Below are 17,500 nucleotides of genomic sequence, written 5' to 3'. Positions count from 1 at the left end.
AGATTGTGGGCTTGTGGCCAACACAGCAGTGGTTTTAGTGTGGATTGCTTTTCAATTTGCTACTTGTGGGAAGTATCTATTCATTGTTAAGTTGTAGGTGTGTGAGAACTTTGATAGGTTGTCATATTTGAATTTACAATATCCCTTGCCTTGCCTGTAGATTAGCCAATAGACTTCAACCATAAACCATACAGTACGTGCAATGAAAGAAGTGAAAATGTTTTGACAGTCCTTAAAAGAACACCACATTTGGAAAAACCAAAAACCATTAAAACCATTAATGCAGTTTTGTTTCCTAGATCTGTGAAAAACATGAACTGACAGGACAAAAGATACTTACCCAAACACCCAGCACTGTGTGCCAACTCGTTTACACCGAGTGTCTGTCAGGTATGCATAATATTGTCTGAAAAAGTTGAAGAAAATTTGAAATTTACAATTTTTTAAAGTAACAAAGTAAGGATTTAAGGTTTCCACACAGGATTGTTAGAAAGCATCTGAAACAGCCACCACTTTTCCCCCCCAAAAAACTAGACAAAATCTAGTGTATCACGTTTATTGTTGCTCATAGGTGTAGTGTAAAGATGTTGTTTTGAAGGTTAAACATACCGTACGGTGGGTGCAGTGATGGCTCCAACGACGAGAATGCGACACCAGCTGAGAGGGTGAGACACCTGGAAGACGAATATGTGCTTGAGGAAGAATGTGTTTAACTCTGTCAGCTGTGAAGATAAAGAATGTAAGACAGACAACAACATTAAAGGATTTCTTATGGATATTTTGTAGTGTTAGCAGCAGGATGACATAGTGAAAGGAAAGCTTTTCTAGAATATTTGATTCATTGATTAATTAACAAAGATAGTCAACAGATACAGCTTTTATAGCGAGGACAAACTAACAAATAAGTCGAAGGTCAAAGAATACAGTACCTGCCATAGGATCATAAACAGATAGATGCCTGCTAGCCTCTGGAAGGAGGACTTTGGGTCAAACCAGCGCACATAAGTCCAGCTGGCCGGGGTGAACTGGAGCACGGCTCGTTTTATCTTCCCTGTGGTGGTGTGGATTTCCCTGAACAGAGTACAGTGTGTGCGCTTTTGAGGATACTAAGATCTATACACGCATGCAATCTTGCATTAAACATAGTATGCAGAATTCTAGTATCATAAACTATCTACTTTCTGTTAAAATATTCTGCCAGTACTACCTGATTTTGTAGCTGTATCAAGAGAGAGGAAAGAAAAGAAAAGAGACAAGGGAAAAGAACACAAGCTTCACTGACTTGATGCTAGCCCAGCGGTAGGTCCTCATCTCCAGAAACTGGCAGGCGGTCATACCCAGCCAGATGCCTCCTCCATTACACAACAGTATGTCCAGTATCACCTGATCCCACCAGCACTCTGCAAAGTTTGGCAGCAAGTGCATGAAGAACAGCTGTGGGAAAAAAGTAGAAAGCTGAGTGAAAATTAAATGTATTTATGTGATAAAGAGACATAAAGCTTTTTTTTTAAATCAAGGGACTACATTTCTTTTGACTGTTATTTGAATGATTTTAGCACGTGGTTGACCGCAGGACCCGTGACACAGTTGATTCTGTGATAAGTGCATCTGGCATTAGGCTAAATCCAGTAATCTAATCCCTCTATTCAACAATTGGCAGCAGTCAAGGCAACATCATGTATGTGCAGAAACTCCTGCTCATACTACTGCTTTGTTATGATGAGTTTCCTCTAAACAAACAACCCTTGTTGCCTAGGCAGCACAGGCCGAGTTGAAGCAATTCTGCACGCCTGTTTGAGCTAGATCACTACAAATTTCAAGTAATGCCTTTTTTTGTGTGACCTTGTAGAATGAATTTCTGTTTAGGTCCTTAGACAGTTGCGATCAACCTAACAGATTTTAACACAGGCAGATCAAGCCTGACCGCATCTTGAACACCTGCATGTTACCTCAGTGAGCTCCCAGGTGATGCTGATAGTCCAACAGAGGCCGTAGCTGCGGATTAGCAGAGCCTTCATGGCCCAGCCTGCAAAGTGGCCGAATGCGAAGATGTCAAAGTGGCTCAGGATCCGCTCCCGTGTTATCACTGTGCAGTTCACAGCATATTCCTGTAAGGGGAAAGGTGACTGAATTTTTGGAAACACAATGGCAACAAAAGAAAGAAAATTCATAGCTGGAAATGACAAGATGAAATTGTTCGCATCTTAATTTACTATATTCCAAAAACATAAATATAGTATTTTTTTCTTAATAAAGAAAGAAAATGAGTCTGGGAATAACAGAGAACTGACAGAGAGGAGCCTTCTTTATGTCTTGATCCTACCATCCATTCTGACATCTTCCAACATCAACCATTCTTACCATGATATCGACTTCCCGTTTGGCATAGCGCAGATTTGGGTCCAGCCAGTACATCAGTATCTTTATTTGGTCCCAGTTAAGGAAGATGAGGAACACAAGAAACAGGAAGTACAGTACACTGAGGCCTATTGAGGACAGGAGAAAGTGAGAGAGAATAAAGACAAATTTAAAATGGAGCCAAGCAGAAAAATAAGGTTAATGTGAATGATGCAAAGCGAGCGAGGCGGACGTGGGTAGACACTCACCAAACACTATTCGCCATATTGCAGGGTGTGGCCTGGTAAAAGGTCCTGATGAAGAAAGCATCATATCTGTGAGTTACTTTGGGTGTGTTTGACCTTTTCATAGTATAGTGTGAATTTCCCCGTTGTGGGATTAATAAGGGATTTTGAATCTTGAGAAGCAAATTTGACTAAAAAAAGTCTTAACTCAAGATTCACAAAGGTTTTTTGCCTGAGTCACCAACTAGGGGTGGGGGAAAAATCGATACAGCATAGTATCGCGATACTTTCTGTGGCAATACTGTATTGATACACAGCTGCCAAGTATCAATCTATTGTTTTACTGTATGTGGGTTTGTCTGCTTTTGGAAGTTGGAAGTTGTAAAAAAGGTAATAAATTACAATATATTGCAGAATATTGCAATATGTTTAAAAATCGCAATAATATTGTATTGTGACATAAGTATCGTGATGATATTGTATTGTGAGGCCTCTGGTGATTCCCACCCCTATCACCAACCCCATCTCATGGTCTTACTCAGTAGATGGAGTTTGCTAAGTTGTCATCGAGATATGTAGCTCCCTTTAGAAGACCATCTCTTATCATGTAAAGTTCCGCATTTGACAACTGTGCTATCTCCCTGGCACCACACCAAGCTCTCTCAACGGAAGACAACTTGAGGATATGGTTGATTGCTTGGGAAAAGTTAGTTATTGAACCCTAAGTTAAGATTTTTCAACAATGAACTTTCACACTAAATCAGGACAAATGTTTAGACTGGCATTTTTGTCTTTTTGTCTGATATCTGTGTAAACAAATGAAGTATGGCTGCAACTAACAATTAATTTTATAATCTGACGCTTATTCCCAGAATAATCTTTTGGTCATTTAACCAAAAGTCCAAAACTAATAATATTCAATTTACTATCACATAAGATAGAGAAAAGCAGCAAATCCTCACATTTGAGAAGCTGGAAGGAGAGCATATTTGGCGTTTGTGCTTGAAAAAATAACTTAATATATTAACTAGTCCTCGAAATAGTTCCTGATTCATGTTATTTGACTAATTGTTTCAGAACTACAGTAAACAAGACAAGTAAATAGCATGGCCTGGGACAGGATTTCATGATGGAGCCAATGTAAGTTCAGTTACATAGCTTACCATTAGGAAAGGCCAGGACACTGATAACCAGGAAGAAGGAAACAACCACCAATAGACCAACTCGGAGGTTGTTGTCAAAGTGCTCATCATCCCTGCAACATCACAGTATCATAACAACAAAGGGAAGCTTATCTGGGTTTGTACTTGTAACGTAACGTATATTAAACAGCACTTACATAAAATGAGAACAAAATGTTCAGTTTTCACACTGTAGTTTACCTTGTAAACGCAAAGTACATGAGGCTGAGCACAGTGACTGTCAGGAGAGTGATAGTGTGTGGCTTATAGAAGAAATCAAGGCAGATATCGTCCACTTGTTGCTCGTTTATCATTCGGAAATGTAAGTTATAGTTGACATCATCCTTCCGACGTGTTCGTGGGGCCACGGCGGCTGCCATGTCGCTGTTGAGGTCTTCTTTACTTGTATTAATTTTGACGGCTAAAACTAGAAGTTGTAAAAGCAGCGAGATGTGAAGAGAGCCCCTTAGGAATTTTGAAGACGGACTCAACCATATAGCTAATGGGGGTGTTTTTAGGTGAAAGTACACGTTTTAGTATTCACCAAAACAAATAGTATTAACCGCCAATACTATAACATGTTCATATTTATAACTATCGTCCTCTTATTGAATAAAATTCAGCTTTCCAAATTTTCTGTCCTCATAAGGATATTAAACGCATTCAGTGACCCATAAATATGTCGTGGTTGTGGTACATCCCACAATGTGACACTTCCGTGAAGTCCTTCCGTTTAGGTGTTGTCGGTACACGATCCGTTCTGCCTGCACGATCCGTTCTGCACATGCGCAAAATGTTCGCGCATGCGCGGTTGTACGAGGATTTACGACACTGCACGATCTGTTCCACGCTTCCGGTCGACAGCCAAACTAACGTTAGTTTAGCTAACAGCTAATTCGGCTAACTGCTAGCTGAGACAGCATGTAATAACTTTAAAAGACCCTCAAAATAAAACTTGAAAATAAACGTTGACATATATAACAAACACCTAACATATATAACAGCTGTTACGTCAGTTCTACTTTACTTGTACTCATTTAAAATACAATCACTCAATACTTGTCTTTATTGTTATTACTGTGAAGTCTTAATTTAGCTGTAGCCTGCTTTTCCCATTACGTTTGAGTTAACGTTATTTTAGACTGAATCTAGCTGTCAGCTAGCGGTTAGCCGAATTAGCTGTTAGCTAAACTAACGTTAGCTTCCCGGTGGAGGCTAGCCATAGGCTAGCGTGGAACAGATCGTGCAGGTCGTATGGATACGTAAAACAGTATTATCTTGCGCATGTGCAGAACGGATCGTGTACCGACAAAGACCACGCCGAAATATTCACTCTGGCATTCTGGTTCTGCTTCGGATGCCGTCAAGCGGGATCTCCGATCGTAATCTGTCCTTCACTGACCAATCAGCATTCATTAGCAGAATGCTAGCGTGTTATGGGCAACAACGACTCAACCTGTAACAAATCGAAAGGGCATAAGTACTCGTTCATTCAACTTTTGACCTATAATCCATGTTGAATTTGCAAAAACTACAATCAAATCTGAGATTTCTCAACGACAATCAGGCGAAAGAGACAAATTTAGCCGTCTAGTTCCATAGGGTCCCATTCATTTTGCACTGGACCGTGATCACCCCCAGTGGAACTCTGGTGGAACTGCAACCAAAGTAGGTACAATGGGGCTTAATAGGGAGTGGAACGGCTTTCCGTAGACGGGCTTTGACTGGACTGTGACTGGGCGAGAGATGGCAGAGGGAAGTGACGGAGTAGGAAGCGGGTTGGAGATGGATGAAGGTGGTGGCGGCGGCGGCGGGAGTTTTGAAACTGGAGATTGGGATGTAGTTAGGAAAATAAACGCAAAAAGAGTAAGAATGCTAAATCGGTTGATAGTGATAATGATTGCGTGCGTAGAGCAAATGTAGCAGAAAGAAGTAGAGATGAGTTTAAGGTGTTAGTCAAACTTATGCAGGAGGGTGCTTCGTTTGGTGCATGGAATCCAATTAAGTTAACCAGAGCCATCGCTAAGGACATTGGGGAGGCACGGAGCGCCAAGGTATTGAGAAATGGAGCAATGTTAATCATGTGTAAAGATGGTGTACAACTAGGGAAAGCAATCCGGATGAGTATAGTAGACGATAAGAAAGTGCAGTGTTCTGCGTTTAAAAGTAGAAAGTTGGTACGGGGAGTTGTGACAGGGATTCCGGTAAGGATATCAGACGATGACATCAAAGGTAATATAACGAATGTAAAAGTAAGTAAGGTCAGACGTCTGAAAGCTAGTCGGAATGGGATTAAAACAGATAGTCTATCGGTTCTGATCATCTTTGATGTAGAAAGGCTTCCGGATAAGGTGTTCATAGGATATATGTGCTATGATGTGAGGCCGTATGTCCCCCCTCCCCTACGATGTTTTAAGTGTCAGAGATTTGGACATGTCGCGGCGGTGTGCAAGGGAAAACAGAGATGTGGCAGATGTGGTGGAGATCATGAATACGGCAAATGTGAAGAGGGGGCAAAGCTGAAGTGCTGCAATTGTGGAGGGGAACATAGTTCAGCGTACCGTGGATGTGAGGTTAGTAAGAAAGCAGAAGAGGCGCAGCGAGTCAGAGTTACCCAGGGAATTAGTTATGCTGAGGCAGCGAAAAGGGTTTCAGGAGACAAGCAGGTCACAAGGCAAAATGATAATAAGAATAAAGATGCAGGAAAGTGTATCAGTTGTGATAAGTTGAAAGAGGACACTTTGATTGTGGGTAAACAGGATTTTGTTCTGTTTATGGCAGAGATAATCAACTGTTCAGCACAGACAAATAGCAGAAATGAAAGGATCAAAATAATTGTCAAGTCAGCTGAAAAGTACCTTGATGTGACAGGGTTTCCCTGGGAAAAGGTTAAAGATATTCTTAATGATGATGTATCAGTTTCTCAGGGATGGGCTGGCCCTTCCTAATGGTGTTAATTGTACTTCAGTGGAATGCAAGAAGCTTAATAGCGAATGGTCAAGAGTTCAAGAAGTATATAGATAATTTGAAAGATAAACCTAATGTGATTTGTGTACAAGAGACATGGCTGAAACCACAGTTGAATTTTGTTGTAAAGGGATATACTGCAGTAAGAAAAGATAGGGAAACTGGAAGAGGGGGAGGAGTTGCAACGTTCATACAGACTGGTATGAGTTATAAAGTTGTTTATGTGAGCAAAGGTCATGAAGCAATTGGGATCAAGATATGGGCAGAAAGAGGCCCTATAGGTATAATAAATTATTATAATCCATGTGGACAATTAAGTCGAGATATTTTAGAGGATGTTGGGGGATCTTTGCAAGATAGGGTAGTATGGTGTGGGGATTTTAATTCTCATAACTCACTGTGGGGTAGTACTAGAACAGATGCAAATGGTGCAGTTATTGAAGAATTTGTTGATGAGCACGGTTTAGTCTGTATTAATACTGGGGAAGGTACAAGATATAATAGCACGCAAAATACTGAAACAGCACTTGATCTAACTTTTGTATCCAGTGCATTAGCAGGTATATGTACGTGGAATGTGGTGAGGCATACGACAGTGGGTAGTGATCACTATCCTGTGAGGACTGAAGTTGGTACTAAGATTCTGTTTGAAAAGGTAAAGTGCATTCCTAGGTGGAAATTAGGAAATGCTAATTGGGATGCTTTCCAAGACGAAAGTTCAAACCTTTTTGGAATACTTCAAGTGGGGAATCAGGTGGATATAAACAAGTTTAATGGTGATATAGTTAAGGTAATAATACAATCAGCTAAAGGAAACATTCCAGTAAGTGTAGGAGCTAGACGGAACAAGAACGTACCCTGGTGGAATAGTGAATGTAGGGAAGCCATAAAAAGCAGAAATAAAGCATTTAAGCAACTCAAAAAACTCCATTCTTTGGAAACTTTGGTTGAATATAAAAGGGCCCTGGCTGTAGTAAGGAGAACAATTAGGAATCAAAAACGCTCATGTTGGAGGCTGTACTGCAATAGTATTGGAAGAGAAGTACAGTTGTCAGATGTCTGGGGAATGATTAGGAGAATGGGGGGGGTCCGTGGGAATTATGGAATTCCAGTTTTGGTTAGTGGGGACAAAATGGCTGTCAACAATTTGGAGAAGGCTGAGCTTTTTGCTCAAACATTTAGGAAAGTGCATAGTTCAGATAATCTTTCAGAGGAGATCAGGCAGTGTAGAAACAGAACACTACTGGAGAATCCCAGAATAGTGGATGCAGCTGTAGAGTCAAGAGATCCATTAGACTTGCCTTTTAGTATGTTTGAGTTGAAAAGAGCAGTTTTTGGTGCTCGTCAAACCACTCCTGGGAAGGATGGTGTGTGTTATAAAATGTTGGAACATATGACAGAGAACTCACTAGCCAAAGTGTTAGAACTTTTTAACAGGGTTTGGGAAATCGGTCAACTTCCATCAGTGTGGAAACAGGCGATAATAGTGCCTATTCTAAAACCAGGGAAAGACCCCTCAGATCCATCTAGTTATAGACCTATTGCCTTAACGTCACATTTATGTAAAATCATGGAAAGAATGGTTACTGAAAGGTTAACGTATTTCCTAGAAAGTAAAGCTCTTTTTTCTCCATATCAAAGTGGGTTCCGTAAAGGTCGAAATACAATGGATTCAGTGTTGTGCTTGGAATCTGAAATTAGGAAAGCACAGACCAATAAGGAAGTAGTGATTGATGTATTCTTTGATGTGGAAAAGGCATATGATATGCTCTGGAAAGAAGGACTGCTTATTAAGTTGAAATCCTTGGGAATTGGTGGTAGAGTATATAATTGGGTTTTGAATTTTTTATGTGAGAGGAAAATACAAGTTAGAGTAGGTGCAGAATACTCCAGTGTTTATGAGGTGGAGAATGGTACCCCGCAAGGGAGCGTTTGTAGCCCATTGCTTTTCAACATTATGATAAACGATATATTTTGTCATGTTGATCAAGGTGTGGGAAGGTCTTTGTATGCGGATGATGGGGCTTTGTGGATAAGAGGCCGCAATGTGGCATTTGTAAATAAAAAGGTAAAGGATGCTGTAGCTCAGGTGGAGGGATGGACAAATAGATGGGGATTCAGACTGTCTGTGGCAAAACTCAGGTGATCTGTTTTTCTAGACGGCGTAAAATGGCACCCATGACGGTAAAACTGTATGGTCAAACTCTTGAACAAGTAAAAGCAATTAGATTTCTGGGTGTATGGTTTGATGAAAAGCTCACATGGAAAATGCATATAGGAAAGATTCAGATTAAATGTAAAAAGGTTATCAATGTACTCCGTTGTTTGGCTGGACAGGAGTGGGGAGCAAACAGATCATCTCTTCAAAATATATATTGGGCTCTCATGAGACCAGTTTTAGATTATGGTTGTATAGCTTTCATGTCAGCAGCAGAATGTCATCTCAAGAAGTTGGATGTCTTACAAGCTCAAGCTCTGAGGATTTGTAGTGGGTCTTTTAAAACATCTCCAGTTTCAGCGATGCAGGTGGAAATGGGGGAGATGCCTTTGAGAATAAGACGGGTCAAGTTAATGCTGGCATACTGGGTTAATCTCCAGGGACATTGTGATTCGCATCCTGCAAAGGGAATTTTAATGGATTGCTGGGAACACGAGTCAGATTTCTTTAGCTTTGGATGGATTGGTGATGCTAAAGCAATGAGCATTGGATTAGGTCAATTACAATATAGTCCTACTGTTTCACTCTCATCCATTCCTCCATGGTTATTCCCCTTGCCAAGTGTAGATCTTAGCATACATCAGGAACTGAAGAATAAGTCAGAACTTCTTCCAGTATGGCGCATAGTCCAGAATTATGTTAAAAAGAATTTATCAGACTCTGTTTTCATTTTCACAGATGGCTCTAAAGATCCAGAAAAAGGGTGTGTAGGTGCAGCAGTGTATATCCCGGTGAATGATACATCAATAAAGAAAAGGTTATCTGATCATTTATCAGTATACACTACAGAGTTGATGGCAGTGTTACTGGCATTACAGTGGATAGAGGAGAAGGGATTACCCAAAACTGTTATTGCATCCGATAGTTTTTCTGCACTTTCTAGCATTAGAACAGGCAGATCATCATCTAGAACAGATATCATCAATGAAATATTTATTGTATTGTACAGAATGAAAATTAAGGGTTTATTTACAACTTTCATTTGGGTTCCTGCCCATGCTGGTGTGGAGGGAAATGAGAAGGTGGATATTCTGGCCAAACAAGCACTTAAGATTACATATGTAGACCTACAGGTCCCAATGAGCAAAGCGGAAGTTAAATCATTCATCAGGACATATGCACAAACAACCTGGGAGGAGTATTGGGACATTAGTGAAACAGGAAGACATCTTTACAATATACAAAGCGATGTTGGTGATGGGAGGAAGGTGGGCTTTAAACGTCGGGAAGAAAGTATCATTACTCGTCTTAGAATTGGACATACAGGTCTTAACTATTCATTATATAAGATAGGCAAACATTCTAATGGAAACTGCGTATACTGTCATCAGCCAGAAACTGTTGAGCATGTTCTAATTCATTGCAAGGAATACGACACCCAGAGAGAGCACCTTTTTCAGATACTTCGTAAGGCAGATCACCATGCATTTTCTTTGTCAGGGCTTTTGGGGACGCCAGCCGGCAAGGTATATCACTGTATTATGAAGTTTCTCAGAGAAATTGATTTGGTAAAGAGGATTTAGTTTTGTTTTTTTTTTTTTTTTTTTTTTCTGCATATATCTCTCGTTCACACTCCAGTCCAGTTGGTGGCGGTAATGCACCTTTTAAGTTGGTTTGCCAACCGCCAATAAATCATAAAGAAGAAGAAGAAGAAAACGTTTGACGTGCGACACGTTGGTGGAGTATGATAGAGCTGAGTTTAGGATACAATTATTGTGAGTAAAAATGTATCAATCTAAAATGATATGTTGGCTTTGGCGCCCAGGCTTAAAGAGGCATTTTAAATAGCATTTAACGCTAACGTAACTATTCATTGGTTTAAGCTAGCCTCTAGCTAGAGACAACAGTCCCGAACTTATGTTTCATATCTTAACGTAACATGCATTAATATAACAAATACAAAAGCTAAATTATTCTAATTGCCTTTCTGTAGATATTAATGATATTTTGTTTCTTTCTTTCTACACGCCATCACACTCATGAACAGCTAAATTAAGTTAACGTTAGCCACTAAAAGCATGCATGGAGTTAAAAACAAATATAGCCTACACATAGTTACAAAAAGTATAGCCTCACAGAAGTGCAGATATGTGCATGTGTCAGAGCACCAAGTCCTTTACTGCTCGATTATTATTTTAATGAAAGTTGGAATGATAATGTCAATGTCCTTGCATTTTCATAAGTAAGTCAGACTAATCAGACTGTATACTGTACTCTTCATATATGCACTTAAAACCACCTCTGTATGTAAAGTACCTTGTTATCCATACAATTTTTTTTTCCATCATGGGTTAGATTTAGGGGATTAGGGTAGGGTTAGGGCTTTGTTGTTGTCAACATACTTGGTCAGAAAAGTTGAATCTTATTCTAATTAAAGTGTAGTGTGAGTTTGAAAACAATTTTGTAGATTATATGAAGTACTCTCAATGGAGGTCTAGGTTGTGCATGATATTACCACATAATATTGCTTTGATGATACCAATCTCTAAGAAAATACTGTTGATGTATTTTTGTTGTTGTTGCAGAATCACCATGGCTTCATCCTGTACACAGCTGTGTCTACAATGCAGACGTTTTCTTTGCTCCAAGACAGTGGCTAGTACCTGGCAGTATTGCACTCAAGTTCGCCATTGCATTGCAGTTACGAGGGTACCCACCAAAATCCTAAATGGATCCTTCATTATCAACGGGAATCCCATAACAACTCAGGCAAAACAGAGGTGGAAACAACAGATGTTCTGTTACAGTGACTTAGCTGCCAACCATCTGGCAACTCAGGTTAAGGAAGACAAAGGTGTTGAAGAAATGTCTACAGCTGAAGTTGTACCATATAAGAGCCCCCTGTTGCCAATCAGAGATGTTTTGCTGGCGACTGAAAGCCAGATGTCATTAGGTACATAATAGTTTGCTGTTGATGACCATAAAAAACTTTTTATTTAACATTAGAATTCGATTTAAGCGTTGTTTTCATTTTGAGAGAAAGAGATAGTTGAATACGTTGTTCCGTCTTTATTTTCTTCCTTGACCAGATCTGGATGCTGCTGCTGAGTTTTCAGCATTAGAGGTGATCAGTGATGAAGAGGCTGTCAGTATATCTGTTCCTTCTGCCATACCTCCTGCGTCCACCTCTCTCAGAGACTATGTTGACCAGTCTGAGACACTCAGCAAACTAGTACAGCTAGGTAATGAAACCACAGATTTTCAAAATGTTGAGAACAATGGAAATCATATTGACTTGTATATGGAAGCGTATTCAGATTCATTGTGATGTAGACAATGATCTTAAAATGGTGCCTTAACCCAAATCTGTCTGCAACACATTTGTGATCATTCATCCTCTCATTGCAGGTGTAAACCTGTGGAAGCTTGAACAAAGGCCCAACGTGGGCTCCATGCTACTGAGGCTTAACTTTAACACAGATGTGGCCCCAAGGCTGCTGTTCCTCAAAGAGATCGGGGTGGAGGACTCTCGCTTTGGCTATATCATCACGCACAACCCCTTTATTCTCACTGAGAGTTTGGAACACCTGCAGTCCAGGTGACACAGAGGGATCTCAGAAATGGAAACCTTAGATGCCTTTTGTATACATTTCTTTATTCTAAGTAAAATCAGTCTGATAAGAGAACTATGTAGTAGTGACAGGTCAGGTAATTTTCCTTCTCTGCAGTTGCACTTGCCATGAGAGTCTTAATAATGTTCTCTTTTTTTTGTTGTTTGCAAAGGGTGAACTATCTTAAGTCAAAGAAGTTTAGTTCTGAGACTGTTGCATCCATGGTGTCCAGAGCTCCTTATCTGCTTAACTTCAGTGTGAAGAGGCTGGACAACAGACTGGGGTTCTATCAGCAGCAACTCAACCTCAGTGCTTCTAGTGTAAGTTTGCTGATGGAGTAAGTCTCTTTGAGAAGCTCAGCCATTATTGTGTCTTGTAATTTTTTCACAAAATGAATTGTGATTGTCAGTAGAAAACAAAATGGCAAATCAAAGCTAGTTTTGTTTCTCTCTTGTTGCTTTCTTCAGACACGGAACATTGTAGCTCGTCTACCCAGATTACTGTGTGGCAGTTTGGAGCCTGTTAAAGAAAATTTGAAGGTACTGAATGACAAAAGACATTATTAGAAAACATTGAGTAATCTTGTGGTTCTGTATTTAAATACTTTTTTGTAAATGTGTTCCACAGGTTTGTGAAATAGAGCTTGGCTTTAAGGAAAATGAGATCCAACACATAGTTATTGCTGTCCCAAAAGTGCTGACTGCCAATAAAAGGAAGCTAACCCAAATATTTGACTTCCTCCACAATATCATGAAGGTGCCCCACAACCTGATTGCCAAGTTTCCACAGGTAGATTGACAGCTGGTGGTTGACGATTTTTAAAACCTTTTTTACAAAACAAATTAGAATGAATTTCCTTTTATATTGTGTCTATATTCAGAATTATAACTTGAACATCTGATATATCCTCCCATAGGTCCTCAATTCCAAGTACTTGCGTCTCAGAGAGCGCCACCTGTTCCTTGAGTACCTTGGAAAGGCTCAGTATGACCCAACCCTGCCCAACTACATCTCCCTGGACCGCCTGGTGTCTTTGCCTGATGAGACCTTTTGCACTGAGTTGGCTTTGGCCACATTGGAAGATTTTTGTTTGTTCCAAAAGACACTTTGATTCTTCATGAGGGGACATTTTAAAGGACTTCAGAAAACAAGTGGTCAATCACACATAATACATACTATAATGTCAGACACATGCAGATATTAAAGTATTTAAACGTATAGAACATCAACTGAGTTTGAAATATAAAGTTTGCTTTGTTAATGTGATGTTTAATAAATGTACACAATGTATATTAGCACTTCTGTTTTTATTTACCATAATTGTATAGCTAAAGAGACCATAAATGTGATGAAAGTGCCGGAAAAACATTTGCAGGGCTGTGTATAAAATGATCATGGCTTATGTATTGAAAAATGCTTGTCATGAGAGTGGATTGTATGGATCAGGTCCCACTTGTGTGAAATGTAACTAAGCGCTACTTAATGCTTCGCTCCACTACATTTTAAAAAGCCACTGATTTTGTCAGACAGCAATAGTTTCAGCAGATATTACATACAAAACATCAAATCAGCATTTACAGTATGATGCATTGTTATGCTGTAGATTGTAACTACCCAATAGTTGCTGAAAAACAAAATACTGTTTACATTTGAATGCATGAGGAATACTGATCAATGAATAAAATATATAATAGCATATTACTGAAAGGGGTCAGTCCATTGCATAATGGGTACTACTTTCAATACTTGAGGTTAATTTTGCTGCAGTTATTAAACTGGTTACATTTTGAATGCAGAGCTTTGAATTGTGGTGTTGTTGCATTCTGGTAGTAAAGGATCTGTGCAAGCCAGTCTCCCTCACTCCTTGGACAATCACCAATTTGCATACAGGGCTAACAGATCCACAGATGACGCCTTATCCATCACTCTCCATGCTGCCCTGAGCCATCTCGAACAGAGGAACAGCTACGTCAGGATGCTCTTCGTGGATTATAGCTCCGCCTTTAATACAATCATCCCCGACATCCTGATAAACAAACTGCTGACCCTCGGCCTTCCCTATGTAGTCCAGTCATTTTATGAAAAAAGGTAGGCCAAATTGCAACAGAAGCACACTCAACTGATTTTGTATCCTCAATATGTCCTGAGTAAGGGAAAAAAAGCCCCGAAGAATCCCATTAGGGGAAAAGTTTAGAAAAAGACCCAAATATAGCCTGTTCATACGCCTATTCATTCTTTTTCTCACGTGAATAGGGTAAAAATCTTAACCTTTACATATTACTATGATAATTACTGAGTTGATTACTTACATCAATGTATACATCTATGTATTAATGCTCATGGGTAGCCTAAATGGGTTCCATTCAGACCTTAAAGATGAACTGAACTGAAAGAATAAACGTTGATAACGTGTTGGTTATGACAAATACAAATAAATTAGCTACACTAAAAATGTTAATCATAAGCCTATAGCTTTTTTAAGCAACACAAAAATTACGTTTGTTAGTATACGCTGACAATTTCGATGACGTCACTGGCGTGGTATGACCTGCGAAGGTATATAGGCTACAGTGCAGCATATTAAATACACATGAAAATGAGTAATTTTAATGGCATAGGTTACGCATTTGAGCCTGTGAGGGACAGGCCTGTAGTGTCTGACTACCACCAGATGGAGGACGATCCGTTTCAGGCTCCACCTTCGGATCGAAAATGTGATTGGACGAATTCATCCAATGGGATCGCTTGTTAAGTTAGCTGCACGCAAAATGTTAAAACCAAAATAAAATAAATAATAAAGTTTGAGAAAAAAAAAATGAGTTAGCTGCATGTAGGAGAGTTACCACAAGTTTAACAAGTCTTTTACTGTTATATGTCAACAAGATTCAACAAGACATTTTCACCTGGCTATACCCAATGTTTAGATCTGTTGTGGTATTTATGCAAATTAGCACATACGTAATTAGATTATGCACTGTTTGCCCATGTTAACAAACAATTTCAAAAAACATTGTAATACATTTTTTGTTTGTCTTGATGTAAGTAGATAAAGATTAATCCACAATAATAAACGAAGCATTAAACAATTTACACGTCGCCTTAATGTAACAGACAAACGTATTTATGTAGATAAATGAGACACTTGTTACTATGGAAAACCCTCTCGAGTCTTCCACGTCGCTATTTGTTCCATTTAAGAGGTGAATTCGAAGTGCAGCAGTTAAACTTTGCTCTGAGTGCACGCGCGCTCCCGCGGCCAGGGGATACAAATCCTGGCGGGGATAAGTACCTTGGTACGACACCCCCTACCCTCCCTCCCTGTCAGATATTGCATTCAGCCGCACTCTCTCAAGAGCCAAGAACATCATCAAGGACAATACTCATCCCGGCCACCACCTGTTTCAATTGTTACCCTCTGGTAGGCGTTATAGGTCTATACAATGCAGCACCACCAGATTTAAAAATAGCTTCTTCCCAAATGCAATAGTTTCCCTAAACAAATGTAGTTAGACAAACCCAGTCACTCACTGTTAACTCCGCACTTCGATATTTGCACTTATCTGATCATTTCTCTTAGGCCTACTGTTTTTATTCTGTTTTTATATGTCCTGTAAGGATGATTTATTGTATGCACCCAGTAGCGCTCTTAATTTCGCTGTATTGTAAAGTACAATGACAATAAAGACTTTCAATTCAATTCAATTCAATTCAATCTGTAGTCATGCCACCATTAAACCTTTTTGATGGACTTCCACCTACCTTCAAATCGGTCTTAGATCAATTCAAAAGCGAACGTTAGTTCTTTTACATCAAATAAATGATGTATTTTCATTTAATTTACAGATGGATTGCCCTATCAAAGAGTTTTCAAAAACGTTACTTTGTTATAGATTTGGATTATTCCCGAAGTCCCCAAATAGCTGTAAAACCGAAACGTTAATGTAAGTTTGCGCAATACCCATTGACCTGAATGCTCTTTACCCATAACGCATCGCGGTCGTTCTGCGAAAAATGGCGTCGAGGGCACCAGGTAAATGAACATCGCTCCTTTCTTACATTTTCAGTTGTGAATTAACTCGCTGAACAACGTGCTATACTGGTATGGCATTACGCATGTTATACTGTAACACATACTATTGTGTTATGTTCATTTTATCCGACTGTATATGTCTGTTGGCGCATTTGACTTGTGTGTGTCCTCTAACTTAGCTAGTGTCCCCGTGCTAACTGATGGTGCTGGGTAGCATTAGCTAACGTTAGCTCAGCGCTAACTACTAATGCTAGTGCTAATCACAGTCAAATATTTCTGTTACAACTAGATACTCGTTCTGCTGTCCCTTGGGTGATTAAACGTTTCCTAATAGCAAACCAAACAGCCGTTACTGCTTCCAGCTATCGTTTGTTGTTATGCAACGTTTAACGTTATACTCAACTCATGTTAGCTCCTTAGCATTACAGCCACTGTTGTGTGGGTTCAGCTGTCATTTCAATGCACTTGAAGATGTTACATGATCGCAGCAGTTATCTACTGTGTCATCCAAGGCCTAATGTCTTTATCAGATAGAATAGTTTGATCATAGTTAACGACTTGTAAGTTACAGGCGAGTCTCATCATTTTATTTGTACTCCAGTATTAGTAACACTGTTGGAACCATACTCCTTCCCCGCACATCTGATGGAAACGTAATATTGTGCTCTTCTATAAAATCAAGTTTGTACTGCCTGACTGATCATGTCTGTGTGTCTTCCTTGTCATGTCCACAGTAGCGACAGGCAGGCTCCTGCTTGGTGTCCGCAAATGGTATTATAACATGTGTGGCTTCAACAAAATTGGTAAGCCCAAATATATTGGTCAACACAGTCAAACCTTACAGTGCTACTCGTTTTGAAGCTACAGTATGTCAGGACTACCCATGACATTGTCTGGGATGAATATGGGTTATTGTATCATTGATTTTCCATTTAGCACCTCAAGCATTGCATATTTTCTCTGACAGGTTT

General features: G+C 39.6%; 3 protein-coding genes across 4 annotated transcripts in view; 2 read left to right on the top strand and 1 right to left on the bottom strand.

The window, feature by feature from the left end:
- The window catches only part of ptdss1b (phosphatidylserine synthase 1b), an 8,499-nt gene extending 4,133 nt beyond the window's left edge, over positions 1-4,366 (bottom strand). Inside the window, exons 1-9 of one of the 2 annotated variants that reach the window (XR_004895417.1) lie at positions 3,965-4,365; positions 3,746-3,837; positions 2,607-2,651; positions 2,362-2,486; positions 1,950-2,108; positions 1,283-1,434; positions 930-1,071; positions 610-722; positions 341-406 (exon numbers count right to left, since the gene is read on the bottom strand). Coding sequence is in view for 1 of the 2 variants with exons in the window: in XM_031296298.2 (XP_031152158.1) it covers positions 341-406; positions 610-722; positions 930-1,071; positions 1,283-1,434; positions 1,950-2,108; positions 2,362-2,486; positions 2,607-2,651; positions 3,746-3,837; positions 3,965-4,143 (1,073 nt within the window). In the remaining variant the exon portion in view is untranslated. Of the gene's footprint in view, positions 1-340; positions 407-609; positions 723-929; positions 1,072-1,282; positions 1,435-1,949; positions 2,109-2,361; positions 2,487-2,606; positions 2,652-3,745; positions 3,838-3,964 lie in introns of both variants that reach the window. The other variant, XM_031296298.2, reaches the window with a different exon arrangement.
- A 6,202-nt stretch (positions 4,367-10,568) lies between these two features.
- On the top strand, positions 10,569-13,913 carry mterf3 (mitochondrial transcription termination factor 3). Its single transcript, XM_031296299.2, has 8 exons — positions 10,569-10,663; positions 11,474-11,841; positions 11,978-12,130; positions 12,297-12,486; positions 12,672-12,819; positions 12,967-13,038; positions 13,127-13,288; positions 13,416-13,913. The coding sequence occupies exons 2-8, from the start codon at positions 11,481-11,483 to the stop codon at positions 13,608-13,610; spliced, it is 1,281 nt and encodes a 426-aa protein (XP_031152159.1). The 5' UTR covers positions 10,569-10,663; positions 11,474-11,480; the 3' UTR covers positions 13,611-13,913.
- A 2,393-nt stretch (positions 13,914-16,306) lies between these two features.
- LOC116047459 (cytochrome b-c1 complex subunit 7) overlaps positions 16,307-17,500 on the top strand; it is a 1,831-nt gene continuing 637 nt past the window's right edge. Inside the window, exons 1-3 of the mRNA XM_031296297.2 lie at positions 16,307-16,529; positions 17,264-17,332; positions 17,497-17,500. The exon at positions 17,497-17,500 is cut by the window's right edge and continues 163 nt beyond it. Coding sequence (XP_031152157.1) covers positions 16,511-16,529; positions 17,264-17,332; positions 17,497-17,500 — 92 coding nt within the window. The 5' untranslated portion in view covers positions 16,307-16,510. The remainder of the gene's footprint in view (positions 16,530-17,263; positions 17,333-17,496) is intronic.

This window comes from Sander lucioperca, chromosome 16 (genome assembly GCF_008315115.2).
Source record: "Sander lucioperca isolate FBNREF2018 chromosome 16, SLUC_FBN_1.2, whole genome shotgun sequence".
Classification (NCBI taxonomy): Eukaryota; Metazoa; Chordata; class Actinopteri; order Perciformes; family Percidae; genus Sander; species Sander lucioperca.
The sequence above is the reverse complement of the archived record's forward strand: the minus strand, read 5'-3'. Positions and strand labels throughout refer to the sequence as shown.

Coding starts and splice junctions, on each gene's coding strand:
- mterf3 (XM_031296299.2), top strand. CDS start 11,481: ATGGCTTCATCCTGTACACAGCTGTGTCTACAATGCAGACGTTTTCTT. Junction 12,820..12,966: donor TCAACCTCAGTGCTTCTAGT/GTAAGTTTGCTG, acceptor TGCTTTCTTCAG/ACACGGAACATTGTAGCTCG. Junction 13,039..13,126: donor CTGTTAAAGAAAATTTGAAG/GTACTGAATGAC, acceptor TGTGTTCCACAG/GTTTGTGAAATAGAGCTTGG.